The sequence below is a fragment of the Carassius carassius genome, chromosome 6, assembly GCF_963082965.1.
Source record: "Carassius carassius chromosome 6, fCarCar2.1, whole genome shotgun sequence".
Taxonomy (NCBI): Eukaryota; Metazoa; Chordata; class Actinopteri; order Cypriniformes; family Cyprinidae; genus Carassius; species Carassius carassius.
In genome coordinates, this window is record NC_081760.1 from 29,028,756 (window position 1) to 29,046,313 (window position 17,558).

The following is a 17,558-nucleotide window of genomic DNA, read 5'->3' on the forward strand; positions in this document are numbered from 1 at the left end:
CTCCACATATGTTACCCTTGACCACAAAACCAGTTATAAGGTTAATTTATACACCATCTGAACGCTGAATAAATAAGCCTTCCATTGATCTATGATTTGTTAGGATAGGAAAATATTGGCAGAGATACAACTATTTGAAAATCTGGAATCTGAGGGTGCAAAAAAATCTAAATACTGAGAAAACCACCTTCAAAGTTGTCCAAATGAAGTTCTTAGCAATCTATATTACTAATCAAAAATTTAAGTTTTGATATATTTACGGTAGGAAATTTACAAAATATCTTCATGGAACATGATCTTTAATTAATATCCTAATGATTTTTGGCATAAAAGAAAAATCGATAACTTTGACCCATACACAGTTTTTTTGGCTATTGCTACAAATATACCTAAGCGACTTAAGCGTGTTTCTGTGCTCCAGGGTCACATATATGTCTGTACTATCTGTAATTCTTTTAATTGTATTAATTTTTGAGGTATGTAATGTGAAAGATTCTGTAAGATCTCATAAAATTTCATTACTACTTTTTTTAAAGAGACACACTTTTTTAAAGAGAAACGAGTCTTTCATACCCAGTGTGTTAATGCGGTAGAGGAACTCTCTGAAGACGTCCTTCTCCTGCAGGAACTCTACAGGGATCTCTGGCAATGCTGTGCCATATTCTCCACTCGGCCTGGGGGACCAGCCCAGCTTCCAGACCTGTTGAATCAAACAAACAAACACTTTCATACGCTTCTAAACACCCATAAACATAATGAATGCATAAACCTTCATTCTCTCTCACCAGTGATGGGATTCGTGTGTAGCTGTTCACAATGGGCAGCCTGGCGAGGCTAATGATGACATTCCGTAGAGTAGGTGTAAGGAAGGCTGGAATGTTCTTGTTTCTATGGTGACCCAGAGCCAGCACACTCTGCAGACCTTCAACCAGTTCAGCCATGATCTCACAACACCGCCATTCAAGTTGTTCTAAAAAAAACAACAACAACAGTGACATTAACACTTGTTGTTGTAGTCATCATGGATCAGTGTGTAACATATGTGTCTTAACTTACTATATGCAGAGTCCACCTGGTCTTCTGACTGCTCTGTTTTCCGCTCCGGCCTCAGAAGCTGGTCACCAGGACCAACAGCGACTACATAACACACACAACATCATAATCAGAAAATGAATATGAATTGTGATTGCACTTTTATGAGGTTCTATTAGGCTGTGTTTTCCAGAGTTTTGCAACACACACCTGCGTGGATGAGGAGCTGTATACAGTGGACGACGGAGCAGGTGTGTGTGAGGTAGGTGTGTGAGGCGAAGTGTGTCCACACCGCCGGCTGCTGGAGAGCCAGACACAGACACGACAGACTCATTTGCATGTCCACACTCAGAGGCAGCTGATCCTGCAGCAAACGCCAAACCACCACCTACAGATACAGAAAGAGAAACATGCACTGAGTGGCTTTTATTACTATAGGACGTTACGCCTATGTCATATGCTGAAATGCCACTCTCTTGTGAACGCTCACATGACAGTTATCGGAAGCTAGAGATTATGGTTTATAAAGTTTTAAATATGCATATTTTTCTTACACAAATGCATCACTTTGGTTTAGAAGGCCCCCCCGGGAGCCGTGTGGAGTACTTTTTATGATGGATGGATGCACTTTTGTGGGATTCAAAATCTTAACCCCAATTCAATGCCATTATGAAGCTTGAAAGAGCCAAGACATTTTTAAATATAACTCTGATTGTATTTGTCTAAAACGGGGTGATGGGTGAGTAAATCATGGGGTAATTTTCATATTTGGTTGAACTATCCCTTTAATCAAATTGTCTGTCTGTGGATTTTAAACCGCAAAAAGACTGATATTTCAATATTACGTCTGCAAGTTCTGCACATCTCTGTGTGAAGATATGGAGCCCTTATGTCTACCACACACATACTCAAGTGTCATCGGTCACACTTTATTTTAGGGTCCAAATCTTACTATTAACTAACCATTAACTATGACTTTTGCCTCAATTAATTCCTTATTTGCTGGTTATTAATAGTTTATAAGGTAGTTGTTAAGTTTAGGGTATTGGCTAGGATTATGGATGTTATGCATTATATGTAATTTATAAATACTAATAAACAGCCAATATGTTAATAATAGACATGCTAATAAGCAACTAGTTATTAGTGTGAATTGGACCCTATACTAAAGTGTTACAGTGTCATCTCACTATTTGAAGACACTTCACATGAATTTCATCTCCAGAGCTGTGCTGAGAGTTCACTTCAAGTCATTTAATAAAACTATCGTCAGATACTTTCTTAAAGCAATAATAATAATAATAATAATAATAATAATAAACATTATTAAACACTATTTAAGGAATATCTAATTTTTGTGTTTCTGAAAATAAATACATTTCTCAGGACACTATTCTAAAATAAGTTAGTTTGATTACAAATCTCTTTTTGATTATTTTATTTGGTCTTTTGATCCTTAAAAGTTGAAATGTAAAACATTTTTTTTTAAATAAAACCCTATTTATATTTATAATATAAAAAAATCTAATTTTGAAGGCTAGACCAGCAAATGTGCATGCTATGCTAGTATTAATTTCAACAAAGAAAAATGTTAATTGAACTTTTTTCCCCCATGACTAAAACAAGACAAAGACGAGACAAGAATAAGGTCAATAAACGATAACTGACTATACCAACACGCAATATTGTTGACGATAAAAGACAAGACTAAAATGCATTTAAAAAAATAGAAACTATTCCGGAAAAAATATATATATTTTTCGTTACTGTCGAAAAAAAGGAGACAAAATATTATTGTTGACTGCTTTACATGTCTCTCCAACACGAGCTTTCATGTGTGCGGTTGCCAGATATCAAGATTTGAACTCCCCAAATCAGATCTTCTCTATTAAAAGGATACATTTTCTGCCCAGTGTTTAGCTTAAATTTAGCAATCTGGCAATCATGCACACATGCTCACTACATTGCAGAAGCTTTAATGATGATCTGAAATCAAACAAAAAAGTAAGCTGTAGTTTAACGATTTCCATATGAGACGTTCGGCTTAAATGAAAGTGTCATTCAGCCTGTCTGTGTTCTGTTATGACTCATGAGATCTCGACTATTTTGTTGCTAAATAAATGTACTTACTCAACTACGGTTGTTTTAACAGAGAAATTTTGAGTGAGCAAGTGATTGAGTGAGCGAGCGGACATGTTGCCAAGTATGGTGTCCCACACCCTGAATTGGTGCTCTGCATTTAACCCATCCAAGTGCGCGCACACACACACACAGCAGCGATTAGAGAACATACACACACACTGTGAACACACACCCGGAGCAGTGCAATTCCAAAAATTCCATTGCAATTTAGAATTATTGGAATTACTATTAGGAATTTCACTATTAAACAATTGTTTCTTTGTTTTTCCAGTTTTCATAATGTAGAGTGCTTATCGAAGTCTTTGATATTCATTTATATTAAATAGCCTATAATAAATCAGTACACTAGGTAAGGTACAATAACCATGTGTACGAGTCCATATGATTTGTGCAATACCTGAAATGTAAAAATAAATTTCTCAAATGACAACAATCATTGCCATAATAATTTTGAGCAAAACAAATTTTTTTTAAATCAGTTTAATGATCACACAGGATGACAAAAACGTTTTCATTGACTTAAACTAGACTAAAATGCTCAGACATATAGTAGACTAAAACTTGACTAAACAAAAAGGGGACAAAGTTGACTAAATATGGTAATAATTAAAAAGTACATTTGACACACGACTAAGACTAATTTAAAAGACTAATGTGATGACTACTGGTGACTGGCTCTTTTACTGAGAAGGCGGGACTCTTCGGCCATATTGCGGGTTGCACTTTCTCCTATTAATAAGTAATAGGAGTGCACTGTCTTTGTATAAACGTTTCTGTTTTTTTACTTACTGGCATCACCTGTTAAGTTTGTCTATTTGAACGATGAGTGGCAAACATTTATTTTCACAGTGCCGAGGCTTTTATTTTGACAGCACTGAGATTGAATTGTCGATTACAGTGTTTACCGTATTTTCCAGACTATAAGTCGCACTTTTTTTCATAGTTTGGCTGGTCCTGCGACTTATATTCAGGTGCGACTTATTTATCAAAATTAATTTGACATGAACTGAGAGAACTGAACCAAGAGAAAACATTACCGTCTACAGCCGCGAGAGAGCGCGAATGAGGCGTTTAGCGCGGTAGACGCGAATTCGCCTCATTCGCGCGTCTACTTCGCGCAAATGACACGAATTGAGCATCTGGCGCGTTATGCGCGAATGGTGCTTTTTGTGCATTTAGTGTTTGACGCGAATTCACGTCTGCTGCCCAAGTTGAAAAATTTGCTGCATGTGTTATATAATATCTTTAAATTAAATAGCATGATATCATGTTGGCCTATATCGGTTAACTTCAGCTATCGACCAACCTACATTCTAAGATATCTGCATTAGCCATCAAACAATCCATATTGGTCAACCACTAGAATATTCCATATAAAATCATCCTATTTGCAAAGGATGCATCAGTCTTACCTCTATGGCAAGAGTGCTGAAGGTGGTAATGAGAGTCTCTTTGTCTTTGGGAATGTGTAGTGAGGACGGTAGTTTGGACAGAGACAGCAGGTACTGACTCACCACGCCACACAGACTCAACACTGTCTGATAAAACCCAGGCTCACCTGCAACCGCACACATAAACACATGCAATGACAGTTGCAATTACCACTTCACTGTAATTTACAGAATTTGCCACAAAGGAAAATTCCTATGTACTTACACCTACGAAAGTTTGGACAGACCTACTCATTTTCTATTATTATTATTTTCACAATGTCAAATCACCAAAACAATGAGAAAACACAAATTTAAGGATGGGGATTTTGCAATGACCACAGCAATGTTAAACAAAGTTTGCCTCTGCCTTGATTATAGTATTTATAGTATTTAGTACACACATTTGTATGTTGATCAGTGCCACCTATTATAGAGGAACGGATTTGGTTGTCATTTAGCTAATGGTTACCCATACAAGGGTTCAGGTCCAGGAGGTTTGTGAGTTATTAGGTTAGGTTAGGACTCACTGTAGACTTGATTAAGCTTCTGCCAATGATCCCCACACATTTGGGAGGAGGGTAGGAGGGGCTGATGAGGGGAGGGGAGGAGCTCAATGACACCAGCCAATCGCTCAAAGGCCACCTGTTGAGCTGTGTCAAATATAACCGCCCCATGATCCTTACACACCCTCTGTACCCCAACACTCAGACATGATGCCAGCAGACACAAGTTAAAGTCCTGCAAACACAATAACACGACTTCAGTGTCTGTTCGTGTTATAAAATGAGAGATACGCGGGTATTTGGACTTTACCTTGCAGGTCATGATTGCGTTCAGGTCAGATTGGGGAAGTTTTGTCAGAAGCTCTGTAGTTTCATATAGAGCTCCTTCACCTCTCAGACAACACTGAGATTTCACCAGAGCAACATACCACTCCTGCAACACACACACAATAGTAATAATGGTATGCTTTTGCTAAGGATTTTTTCAGCTATTTTCAGTTTGAAACCAACGTTGTATGTAACGTCATACTTTATTGGGTTCCACATTTTCAGGGGGAGGAGGCGGGTCCCCGTCCAGTGGGTGTGAGGTAATGGGGGCGACAGGGCTCGTGGTATCTTCAGCAATAGTGGCTCTGAACCTGTCCAGCAGGGAGTAGAACCGCTGATGCCTGACATAAGAAAAAAAAAGACATTTAAAAAGCAGGGTTGTGAGATCTTCTTATTTAAAACAACAAAATAAATAGATCCGAACTAAACTGATGAGGCGCTTTACCTTTGCGCAAGGCCACTGGTCTGCAGGTACTGCTGAATCCTGTCCAGCTCCTCCAGCGGCAGCTGAGCGATACTATTCTACAGTAGGAGAAGAAAACACAATCCTCAATAAACATTTATCGCAGTGGTTCTCATCCAGGGGTCTGGGGCCCACTAGGTGCCCTTCCAAGGGGGCTACAAGATGGCTTGATATGATTTAAAGTAAGCTTGAACAGCTAAGATGTACGGAAGGCTGACATTGTGTTACTTATTTTAGTTTGTTCCCTCAACAACTGTCATTTTAATTTAACTAATCATTTCAATTTTTAATCTTTGACATGGACATTTTTATAATGATTTTATCATATAGATTTTTTATATACCGTAATCAGGTAGAAATGGTTAAAATTTAATTTAAAAATACTCTTATCACAAATGACAAGAAGTGATGTAAATTAATTTGTAATAAAAAATAGAACATAAAATGAAAAACATTCAGCTATTTAATTAGATATTACCTATTTATTTTAATTAGTTATAATTATTTTATTTACTGAGGTTTTATTATTGTAATGTATACGGTAATATTTATATAAATATTTAAATATTTATTTAAACGATTTTAAAGTACATCTCCTCGTTTCTCTATAATAAAAAAAAAAGAAAGAAAGAAAACAAGCAGCATTGTCATTTCAGCAGAATTACCAGGAATATCTTGGGGGGGCCTTCAAATAATGTCTTTGACAATAAGAAAAGCTGATTTGTGGTATCTGACATAAAAATAGAGCTTGATTCTAACTAAAAATGACTGGGAACACACTGGCTTCTAAAAGAATCATTTATCATCACTTTAGTGATGCCATATTACATAAATGCTTGTTATAAACTGTTCAGTCATCCATCCTCATAATATATTACAATGGCAGCAGATACACAGGGAGCTGCATTTAACTGCATTTTTTGTCGTAGTATTTAAATTCTGTTTTATTTACAATTATTTTATTTTATTTTAATTACCATTTATTAAAACAAATGGCAAAATCAGCTGGTAATGAGTTGTTACGGTGTGTGGGGCCATGTTTTACCTGCAAGGTCTCGGCAAGCAGCATCTCCACACGTCTGCAGGCGAGTGTGTCCACCATGCGAGCCAGCACACGGAACGGCGTGTTGAGTAGCTTGTCCACGTATAGCATTAGCAGAGCCCCAGACTGACTTAGATGAATGCCCTCCAGACACTGCAGGGTCTTCTTCAGCATTACCGGCTGGAGATTTACACATTTAAAACATAAGTGACTGAAAAGATGTGAAAGCACGAACTAAACAAAGATGCAGCGCATGTGAATATACATACAGTAGAAAGGTTGTCGCAGCGTGACTGTATAGCCTGTATGAAGAGTCCGCTGGCTGCTGAATTGCGGTGCACAGCACTGATGAGATCCTGCACTGGAGGCTCATGGGAAAGACTGATCAGATCACTCACATGATTCACTGTCAGCCACGTCAGATGCTCAGAGTCATGCAGGTTTTGACACTGAGACAGGAAGAGAAAAAAGTGCTATGTATAATATTTTTTATATGAAATACAAAACTGAATGGTAAGCTTGGCAAACAGAGATGTTTTATATAATAATAGCAGTAATCAACTTATTTTAAGAGATTTGTTTTTTAAATTATCAGTATCAGATGACTGCATATATAATGGCCGGTACACTCACTTTAAAAGAGTTTCTGGCCCCTACTGACTTTCCATTTGTTTAGTTTGTTTTCCATGCTACAGAAGTCAATAGGGAGCAACAACTGTTTGCTCACCTACAATCTTCAAAATATCTTCTTTTGTGTTCAGCAGAAGAAAGAAACTCAGAGGTTTGGCACAATTTGAGGGTGAGTAAATGATGGGAGAATGTTCATTTTTGGGTAAACAAAAACAAATTCTTAAGTGAAATGGTAGTTAAGACTTAAATTAAGACTCATGCTCAGACACTGCTTTAAGAAAAGGGCACACACTGCTTAAGAAATCTCACCACATAGTCACAGAAGAAGATAAGTGCTCCTCGTCGGACGATCTCTCTGTTAAACATAGCCAACTTCCCCTCGGGCCTCTCCTCCTCTCCAGATGAGTGCGGACTCAGCAGCTTAGTGCTGGACAGACTGTGCCTCCTGATGAAATTATAAAGAAGAACTTTGCTAAAAGGCAAAGTTACATATTTGTATAAACAACAGATCGACTCCTACAAAGAGCAATTTCAAGTTTCACTTCAACATATAACTGTAATAATTCACAACATGTTTTTGCCCTTAAAAAGAGCAATTTATTCCTAAAATGATCAAGAATTTAGCTTAGTCTGGTTTTAACAGTTGAGGCTTCATTTTAAACACCCTTTCTCATAAGGCTGCTCATAATGACCTGGGGGTCTGATGCACCTCTGACCACCAGGTGTAGTTGGTGTAGTTGATGATGAGAAGGACCTGACACCAGAGCAGGACCAGAGATGGGTGTGTAGTGATGAGCTGGAGCACTAGGCTGTTCAAACCCTCCAAAGCATAAAAATGACCCCCTTCCCCTCCCTCAGCCTTCAGCAGCCTGCTGCCCGCTGCCGTGATCCGACGGAACATTCCTGGAAAGTTGATGGCAAATGGGATCTTGGTGAGAAATCTGCTGAGCTGGAAAAGAGCCGGTGTTTGGTTCTTACACCGGGACATGTGACTATACGAGTTAAGACACGAGATTCTGCCTACCTGATTTGAAGATGTGGATCAAACACATGAGCAGTGTGCCCAGCTGCTGACAGTAGAACGTGTGCTGTTGTTCACTCATGTCAACTTTCACCTGTTTAGTGGCGATATCATCTAGCATCACCCCCACTAACTGCAATAAGAACCTGACAAACAAAAAGAGATTAATAACTGTATTAATTAATTCTTATTGTTGTCGTGTTTGACTTGTTGCTATGAACATTTAGAACAATGGAACATTTTAGCAGAAGCATTCAGCCAATCTTCAACAGGCATGTGATCATCTAAATACAAAAAAGGAGGAAAACCTGTTTTTCACCATTCAGTATGACTGTACAACAACAAATATAATTATCAAGGTTATTATTATTTTATATTTTATTTGATCATTTTTCCACACCGACTGATTTTTTTCCAATTACCTAGCAAACGTTTCCTCAGGTGGGACGTGCTGCGGCTCTCCATTGGCGTCTTCCATGGTGGTGGGCGGGGCTTCAGGAGGGGAGGAGTCATCATCACACAACCAACGGATGGTGGGACAGGAAAGGAGGTATGGCGACAAAGAAAGCTCCTGAATACGAGACAGAATGATGTCCTCTGTGGACTGTGAGATGAGGACGCGCAGGATGGCGAGAATCCCAGACACCCACAACTGCACCGTACCCACTGAGGCCTACAGAAGAGAACAGGCAAACACTGAGCCAATTGACAGGATTAAGGTTCACTGGCATTTACCACTGTTCAGCAGATTGTTCGGTGGGCAAAATACAGTAATTCCAATGGGAATCCATGTGCTAGGGAATTTTGTGTTAAGGCAAAAGAATTCCTTATGTAATTGGTCACTCAAATTCACCACGTGTACCAACAGAAAGCTGTTTGTTTTGAAAGTGACTTCTGTCTGAGCTATGCTTTATAAACTATATGGACAAAAGCATTGGGACACACCTCTTAATTTCTGAATTCAGGTGTTTCAGTCAGACCCATTGCAAGCACCTACCCACACAATCTGCATTTGTAAACATTTGTGAAAAAATGGATCGTTCTAAAGAGCTCAGTCAATTCAAGCATGGTACTGTATGAGTCATCTCTGTTGGATCAGATTCAGCTGTAAGTGATATTATTGGAAAGTGTTTAGGAACAGCAGAAATTCAGCTAAAAGTGGAAGACCATGTAAAGTCAGTGCTGAGGTGCATGGTGCATAAAAGTCGTCAACACTCTGCTGATTCCATGAGTAAATAGAACCAAACATTTACTGAAATTATTATCAGATTCACAGACTGTTTTTATGGCCAACCAGCTGCATGCAAGCCTCAGATCACCAAACTTCAGATTCACTGATGTAAAGCATGGGCCCCTGGACTATAGAGAAGTGGAAACATGTTCATGTTGGAGTGATGAACCATAGTCTCATAGGCGAGCCTGGGTTTGGCTGACACCAGGAGAACATTACCTGCCTGACTGCACTGTGCCAATTGTAACGTTTGGTAGAGGAGGGATTTTCTGAAAATGCCACTTGCTTCCAATAAAGGTCAATCTTAATGTTTCAGCATACCAAGACGTTTTGGACAATGCTATGCTTCCACCTTTGTGGGAACCCTTTGGGCAAGGCCCTTTTTCTACTCCAGCATGACTGTGCCCCAGTGCATAACACAAAGTCCATAAAATGACTTGGTTGGATGAGTCTGGTGTGGAAGAACTTGACTGGCCCACACAGAGCCCTGACCTCAAGCCCAACCCCACGGATCACCTTTGGGATGAACTGGAATGGAGGTTGTGAGCCAGGCCTTATCATTCAACATCAGTGCCTGACCTCCCAAATGCTCTACACTGTCATACAGTGTATATTGTTACACTATTGACATAGACATCGGACCATTTTGTCTGCAAATTCTATATTCTAATATTTACTGCTTGAGGAAAGTAATCTAAGTTATGTGTGACTGAAGGTTCTCACTAGTGTAGAAGGTGTGATGAACATGCTCTTCAGTAGCATGTCCACAGGCCGCAGAGAGGAGGGAGCCACAGTCTCGAACAGTGTGTTTAACACACCCAAAGCCTCATGGGAGTCCAGATGCATCTGTCAAGCAAACAAGCAAATATGTAAAGTACACTTAAAAGAAAACCTGTTCATTAGATTTCATTCTGAATTTGAGATGTAACTCTTGAAAATACGATTATATCAGGACAGAAAGTAGATTAGACAGAACCGCACTTGCTGTTTGCCGATCATTGGTAGGATGATGTCAGCAATCTGTCGTGAAAGCCTCTTCCACTTATCTTCATTCTCTTTATGGCACTGCTGTAGGACTAGAATAAACATCTCCAGCACCTGCACACAAAAAACAACCATAAGTTTACATGTAATCCAGGAATGCAACACACCCACACACACACACCAGAACAAAGTGGTACCTGATGGTGTTGTATGAGGCGTAGCAGCATGGACACCACCACCTCCTTTTGAGTGTCCAGCTCCTTCCCCGCATCTGCTTTATTGGAGCCCCGCAGCACAAAGAGGTCGTGTACTATAGGCTGCAGTGCAGGGATTGCTGGGAAATAAAGAGAAGCATAAGAATCAACAGTCTAACTTTTTCAAATGATCAGATTAATGTTTAAACCAGTGGTTCCCAACCTTTTTCAAGTCACGGCCCATACAACCAAACACATATGTGCCCACTGCAAAAAAATTAACTGACCCCGCTATTGTTGGGTTAATAACTTAGTACTCAGAAACTAGATTGTTAACTGTCTTTATTGAATGAACAGAAAATAACTCACCACTTGCCACAACTGCTGTTGTTCTGTAGCATATGCAGCAAAAATATATAAGATAAATTGGCGATTGTTTCTTAAAACAATCAACAAGCTCGAATAGTGGAAGCATAGTTACAGTTTAATATAATTGTTTTTTGTTATTTATATATATATATATATATATATATATATATATTAGTAATTGGCGGCCCACCTGCAATACCACTGCGGCCGACAGGTTGAAAACCACTGGTTTAAACTATTATGTGAAATTTTACAGTCGATATGCATTTTTATTTATTTTTTTTTTTAAATTTGATTTGATAAACTGTCATTACATATTCTCCTCAAGGGTGTGAATATATATTGGTATTGTGATTCCACACACCGTGTGTTACTGCCTTCCTGTCACTGGCCATGATGCCATCACACAGCTGAATGATCTTTGGGATGCTGATGATCTGTTTGGAGTGGTAGCGCTCATAGGACAGCAGAACCAGGAAAAAGAAAATGTTGGGCACAATCTCTTCAGAGTTCCTACATAGAAAAAAGAAATCACTTTAATGCAAATTTATGACATAAGCAAATCTGTGCTACGAGAACTCTACTATTGGAAAGATTGGGGTCAGTAAAATAAAAAATAAACTAATAATTTCATTCAGCAAGAATGCTTAAAAGTTAAAAATTAATGTAACAAAAAATTATATTTCTAATAAATGTTCTTTCAAGTTGTTTTTCATAAAATAATCTTTTTTTTTTGTATCATAGTTTCTTCAAAAATATTAATATGCATATTCGTTTTCTAAACTGACAAAAAAAAGTGTTACTTGAAGAAAATGACCCCAAACTTTTGATTTCTAGAGTATGTTATGGTGACTGTCAGATGGTCTTACCTGAACTGCCCCACTTCAATATACTCAAACTGTTTCAGCACGAAACCAATGAATACCTGAAACAAACACAGGGTAATAAAATATTAGCATTGTTTAAGTCTAATGTAGAAATAAAATAAGATTTCTTTTGATTCTCAATTAGTGGAGCAAATTGGAGATTAGCATGTTGATATTAGGAGTTTAATCCACAGCTCTAAACGACTTACCTGGTCTGAATCAAGCAAACAGTAGTTGACCCGGAGCTGCACAAGCTGGGTGAGTAGGTCCAGCACCTGTCTTTGTAGAGCAACTGAGGTGCTGGTGGTGTACTGCTTCAGAGCCTTTATCACCAGCGGCTCAAACAAACGGATGTGATTATGAATGGCATTCTGAAACACACACAAGTAGTCTACTATTAGACACTTGAAATATAGGTCAAGAAGACATCAGTATTGTTACTGTTAGTTAAAACTAAATGTAAAATTATTTAAAAATCATTATGCCAATTAAAACAAGATGAAATTAAATGACACAAAAATGTAATTAAACATTTTACAAAAAAAAACTATGCATTGACAACTGTAACAAGTTTAAGATGAAGTACTAAAATTGAAAGAAAATTAAGCTAAAATAAATATAAAAAAAAAACAAATAAAAATGACAAAAGCACATAACACTGATCTGAAATATATTTTACTGTTACAGCTGGTACATTCTCCTCGTGAAAGTATGCACATATACAAAACACTGTCAAAATTATGATATAAATAAGTGCAACAAATAAAAATACCATATAATAACAAAAACAATAAAACAGAAAAAAAAAAAGTTTCCCAAAAAATATCAATTTTACCATATATTTCCATATATTCCTCTTCTACCACAATATTTTATTACTGATTAATAAATAATAAATATTCATCAATATTTTTTCTTTGATATGATTCGTGTCACAGGTATCCCCACTGTTTTTACTTCCAACGTCACTCCAAAAAATTACAGTATATTTTGTTATTTTAAAATTATAGTAACGAATTATGAGGCAACTTACCTTGTCTCCTCGGTGGCGAGTGACATTGGTGATACTCGACCTCAGTTGATTGGAGACTTTTTGCATGACATCAAACCACCTATAGGACCACAGAAATGACATGTTCAGTCACAACAGCCTTTTAATTTTCTATTTCTAGATTTATCTCTACGAGGAACTGTTCTACACAAGCACACTCTCTCTCACCCAGAGGCGTCCTGCTCTTGTTCAGCTTGCACCATGTTTCTGAGGCTGGCATCTGCGAGGGCCTGGGTGAAGTGAGTGTATGGGGCCATGAAACAGTAATGGTAGAGGCCGGGTCTGACACTGGTCGAGCCGAGCCGGAGGGCCTTTCCCTGGGACCGACATGGGTGAGATGACGCCCCCTCATACTGAGATGCAAGATTGGTCCCAAACAATGCCTTCAACAGCTGTAAGCACAGAGCACACAGTGAAGCCCAGGACTTTGTAAAGCCACGGATTCAAACAAAAGAGTAACGCATGTCTAACCTGCTGAACACACACAGTGGCCATAGTGGGTTCCCTTGAAAAACAGGACTTGAGGTAACCCAGGATCTCTTCAACACACTAGACAGTTTAAAAACAGGGTTAAAGCTTGTTATTGGCATTCATTTTGCTTAGACATCATCATTTATTCACTGACTTAGACTTTGCTGTCATACTTTGCCAATATCATGCAGGGTGGCCATCTCAAGCAGCTGTGAAAGGACATCAAGCGCCGACCTCAGGAAACCTCCAAACTTCTCAGTAGTGTTGTGAAGGTCTAATGTGACTTTGTAGTTAGCATGTGTAGCTCTCAGTGCATCATAAAGCTTCAGATAAGGAGGCAGGTGATAAAAGCTGCCCAGAGTGGTGGATTTGTTAACGGCTGGTGTCGCTGTGCTGTCCACCGACCTGCCTGTATGGAAAAACAGTGCAAGATACCTGTAAATATTCAATTAATAAATAACAAATAGCACCATGACCTATTTTCCTTTGCATACTCAGTAGAATTCTTCATATGTATGTATCTACATGTGGCACTGTAAGCGTGACTGTACCTGTGTTGGCTTCTCCTCCTTTCTTTGGGCTCATGGGGGTGGTGCTCGGCTCCGTTATCTCCTTCTCTTTCCCCTTTCGTCTGATTGGACTGAGAGATGGAGTGTTGCCCAATGAGGGTAAAGTAGCCTGGGAGGAAAGATGAACAGAAATAATGAAGCTTTAAATACTGTTCGTAAATATGAACTATTACTGATGTATAGTATCTGTTGAATTCCTTTACCTTGACCGCATGGCCTGGGGGTGTGTCTTCCAGCACATGGGCGCAGATGTTAAGGATCTTCAGCAGGTGTGAGAACAGCTGCTCCACCATAACAACCAGAGAGCGGTCATTAAGAGCAGGCCACGCCTCCTCTACCTTCGAGGGGGCGGGGTTAGACTCCTCCTCACCTGCCCACGGGCTCTTCATGCACTTTGGTGCAACAGCTACAAAAACAGGTAGAACACAACATTTTAAATACAAACGGGACTAAAACAAAGTAAAGAAAACATTAAAAAAATGTAAATAGGTCTAGAAATGAGACTTCCACTAGCCTTGGATGAACAGAATTAAATCACACTTAACCCTCCTCAGGCTGTTTGGCCATTTTCGACAGATTTCATTTGTGTTTGTTTTATAAAAATGAGGCTTCCTTAATCTGAGTGATTCAAAATATGGTGACCTTTTTTAGATATGCAATCCGAACAAACAAAACAAATAACTTTGGTGGTCAAAACTGACCGACCACAGGAAATGAATGTGAAAGATTATAATGCTGAGAATTCATGTATTGAATAAAATCAAATCAACCAATAATAAAATCTACAACGCTGAACAAACACACATAGAAATAAAGGACAGAGACTATAAAACGTTAGCTCATTTGCTAATACAATGTTGGTGCAATTAAGAAACTTAAAACACTTAATAAAAAAAAGAAAATTACTCTCTCTTAAAAAACTGTGGCTACTCTAATCTAAATGAGTTTGTACCCGCGAGAAGGTTTCCAGCCAGTAGCAGAGCAGCCTGATGTGCAGACAGATCAAGAGGGAACCAGGCAGAGGAGATGAGAGACAAAACCATACTGGCCACACCGACCGTCAGAGACCGGCGCATGTCCTCACTACCACCAGGCTGAGAGAGACTACAGAAGAAGAGAAGATTTATACTACTGCAGAGACAGATAAAACAACAGAGACTACTGGCTTTTTATATTCTTTTACACTAATGATATGATCAAGACATCAAATCTACTGTAGGCAGGTTTTAATCTCTGTCCTAAAGGAAGATGAACTGTTCAGATTCCAAGTGTGAATTCAGATTAGGAGTGTGTACCTAAAGGAACGTCCTCGGCTGCGGTACTGGCTGGAGCGGTTGAGATGAAAGACAGAGGAGCACACATAGCCACAATGCCAGCCTGTGCTCCAAGTGCACACTGGGAAGGTGCTGGACAAACGGCACAGAGCCTCACAACAGCCAAACTAGAGCGATGACATTAAGTGTAGAGATTAGATCTTGATTCCAAATAAGACCATTCTTCATAATTACAGCAGCTGTTTCTTATGTCTGTACCACCAACCAGAACTATTTCCAACCAAACAGAAGCCCACAGAGGTCTACTATTATGATGTGTTTTTTATAATCTGTGGAATCATCTCTTGCAATTTGGAAACAAGCCATAAGCAATATTTTATAAGAATTTTACTTAAAAGGTTAAGGCACTCACAGTGGTGGCTCTGGAAGTGGAGGAGGTGAGGGCGTGGGAGACGGCAGCGATGACCCGGGATAGGTTGTTCTCCACTGTAACATCCGGTGAACTCTGATCCAGATTGTAGCCACGGTATGTTCTGCAGTGATCACATTAAGAATTAGAATAAAGCCAAATGCACAACCAATCAAAACTCTGGGTCAATAAGTAATTTTTTTTTTTTTTCTACTATGCTAACCAAGACTGCATTTATCTGAGCATAAATACAGCGATTTTGTTGAAAACAAATGTGTAAAAACAGTAATATTGCAAAATATTGTTACAATTTTAAACACGTGTTTTGCATTATAATACAGTATTTGAAATGGGGATCTAATGATTATCTGCGAGCCAGTTGAAAATCAATTTTAATATGTGATGATTCAAATCTGTTGAGATGCCAAACAAATCGCGATACAATTGGAGCAATAATAATAATAATAATTCCTTAAATTTATATAGTGCTTTTCTAAGCACTCAAAGCACTTTACATTGTCAGGGGGTATTTCCTCATCCACCAGCAGTGTGCAGCATCCACCTGGATGATGTGACGGCAGCCATAGTGCCCCAGAACGCCCACCACACACCAGCTTACTGGTGGAGAGGAGACAGAGTGATGATGCAAATCAGCAGATATGGGGATTGCTTGGAGGCCATGATGGTCAAAGGCCAATGGGCGAATTTAGCCTGGATGCCGAGGTCACACCTCTACTCTTTTTGAAAGACATCCTGGGATTTTTAATGACCACAGAGAGTCAGGACCTCGGCTTAACGTCTCAGTATAGACGTTACTGTTGACAGTATAGTGTCCCCATTAGTAATAGTATATTTGAATGCATCTCTGAGGGGAACTGACTGTCTTTAGAAAAGTGTACGTGGTATTTTCTTTTCATCTTGCCTCTGAACAATGCATATTAAAGGGTTCATATGATGTGATTAAAATGTTTCCTTTCTCTTTGGAGTGTTACAAGTTCTAGGTGCATAAAGAAGATCTGTAAAGTTGCAAAGACTAAAGTCTCAAATCCGAAGAGATATTCTTTATAAAAGTTAAGAGTCAACCATGCCTACCTCAAACGTCTCGTTCTAACATGCCTACCCTCATGTCATGATGTGGGAAGATTTGAATAACGCCGCCCAAATGTTCACACAAAGAAAGAAGACATAACTTTTATTCTTGCCGTTGCCACTGCCATGTGGAGACACTGTGTTTCATTGTGAAAGCGAAACTACGTTGTTTGGTCTTCCAAAAGAGGACACGACTAGAAATCAGTGGTTAAGTTGTATTTACAACACTGTTCTGGAACAGTTCAACCCAAATATACAGATGTGTTGCTGCGCATTTTACAGAGTAAGAGAACTGTTTCCTGGAAAAGTAGCCTACAATAAATACAGTGGCTGTTTCTGGGGCAATTCCAACTTTGCAAGGACACTCTGATGCTTCTGACTCGCAGTCTTTAAGTACGTTTGCATATTTAAAGAATTTGCCACTGATGATTCTAACGTGAGTTTTGAGCAGTGTAGAG

At 38.9% G+C, this 17,558-nt stretch overlaps 1 protein-coding gene across 3 annotated transcripts in view; it reads right to left on the reverse strand.

Moving 5' to 3' along the window:
* LOC132142590 (huntingtin-like) overlaps positions 1-17,558 on the reverse strand; it is a 43,939-nt gene that overhangs the window by 8,173 nt on the left and 18,208 nt on the right. For all 3 annotated transcript variants that reach the window (XM_059552568.1, XM_059552566.1, XM_059552565.1), the window contains 30 exons: positions 16,015-16,135; positions 15,624-15,769; positions 15,281-15,432; positions 14,532-14,734; positions 14,311-14,437; positions 13,933-14,168; positions 13,760-13,837; positions 13,457-13,680; positions 13,271-13,349; positions 12,447-12,608; positions 12,241-12,296; positions 11,736-11,884; positions 11,006-11,142; positions 10,806-10,922; positions 10,548-10,670; positions 9,016-9,266; positions 8,597-8,739; positions 8,265-8,475; positions 7,882-8,017; positions 7,212-7,391; positions 6,946-7,122; positions 5,883-5,959; positions 5,640-5,778; positions 5,421-5,543; positions 5,135-5,345; positions 4,587-4,732; positions 1,243-1,420; positions 1,057-1,137; positions 786-970; positions 574-700 (listed from right to left, as the gene is read on the reverse strand). In XM_059552568.1, the coding sequence (XP_059408551.1) occupies positions 574-700; positions 786-970; positions 1,057-1,137; positions 1,243-1,420; positions 4,587-4,732; positions 5,135-5,345; positions 5,421-5,543; positions 5,640-5,778; positions 5,883-5,959; positions 6,946-7,122; positions 7,212-7,391; positions 7,882-8,017; positions 8,265-8,475; positions 8,597-8,739; positions 9,016-9,266; positions 10,548-10,670; positions 10,806-10,922; positions 11,006-11,142; positions 11,736-11,884; positions 12,241-12,296; positions 12,447-12,608; positions 13,271-13,349; positions 13,457-13,680; positions 13,760-13,837; positions 13,933-14,168; positions 14,311-14,437; positions 14,532-14,734; positions 15,281-15,432; positions 15,624-15,769; positions 16,015-16,135 (4,475 nt within the window). The remainder of the gene's footprint in view (positions 1-573; positions 701-785; positions 971-1,056; positions 1,138-1,242; positions 1,421-4,586; positions 4,733-5,134; positions 5,346-5,420; positions 5,544-5,639; positions 5,779-5,882; positions 5,960-6,945; positions 7,123-7,211; positions 7,392-7,881; positions 8,018-8,264; positions 8,476-8,596; positions 8,740-9,015; positions 9,267-10,547; positions 10,671-10,805; positions 10,923-11,005; positions 11,143-11,735; positions 11,885-12,240; positions 12,297-12,446; positions 12,609-13,270; positions 13,350-13,456; positions 13,681-13,759; positions 13,838-13,932; positions 14,169-14,310; positions 14,438-14,531; positions 14,735-15,280; positions 15,433-15,623; positions 15,770-16,014; positions 16,136-17,558) is intronic.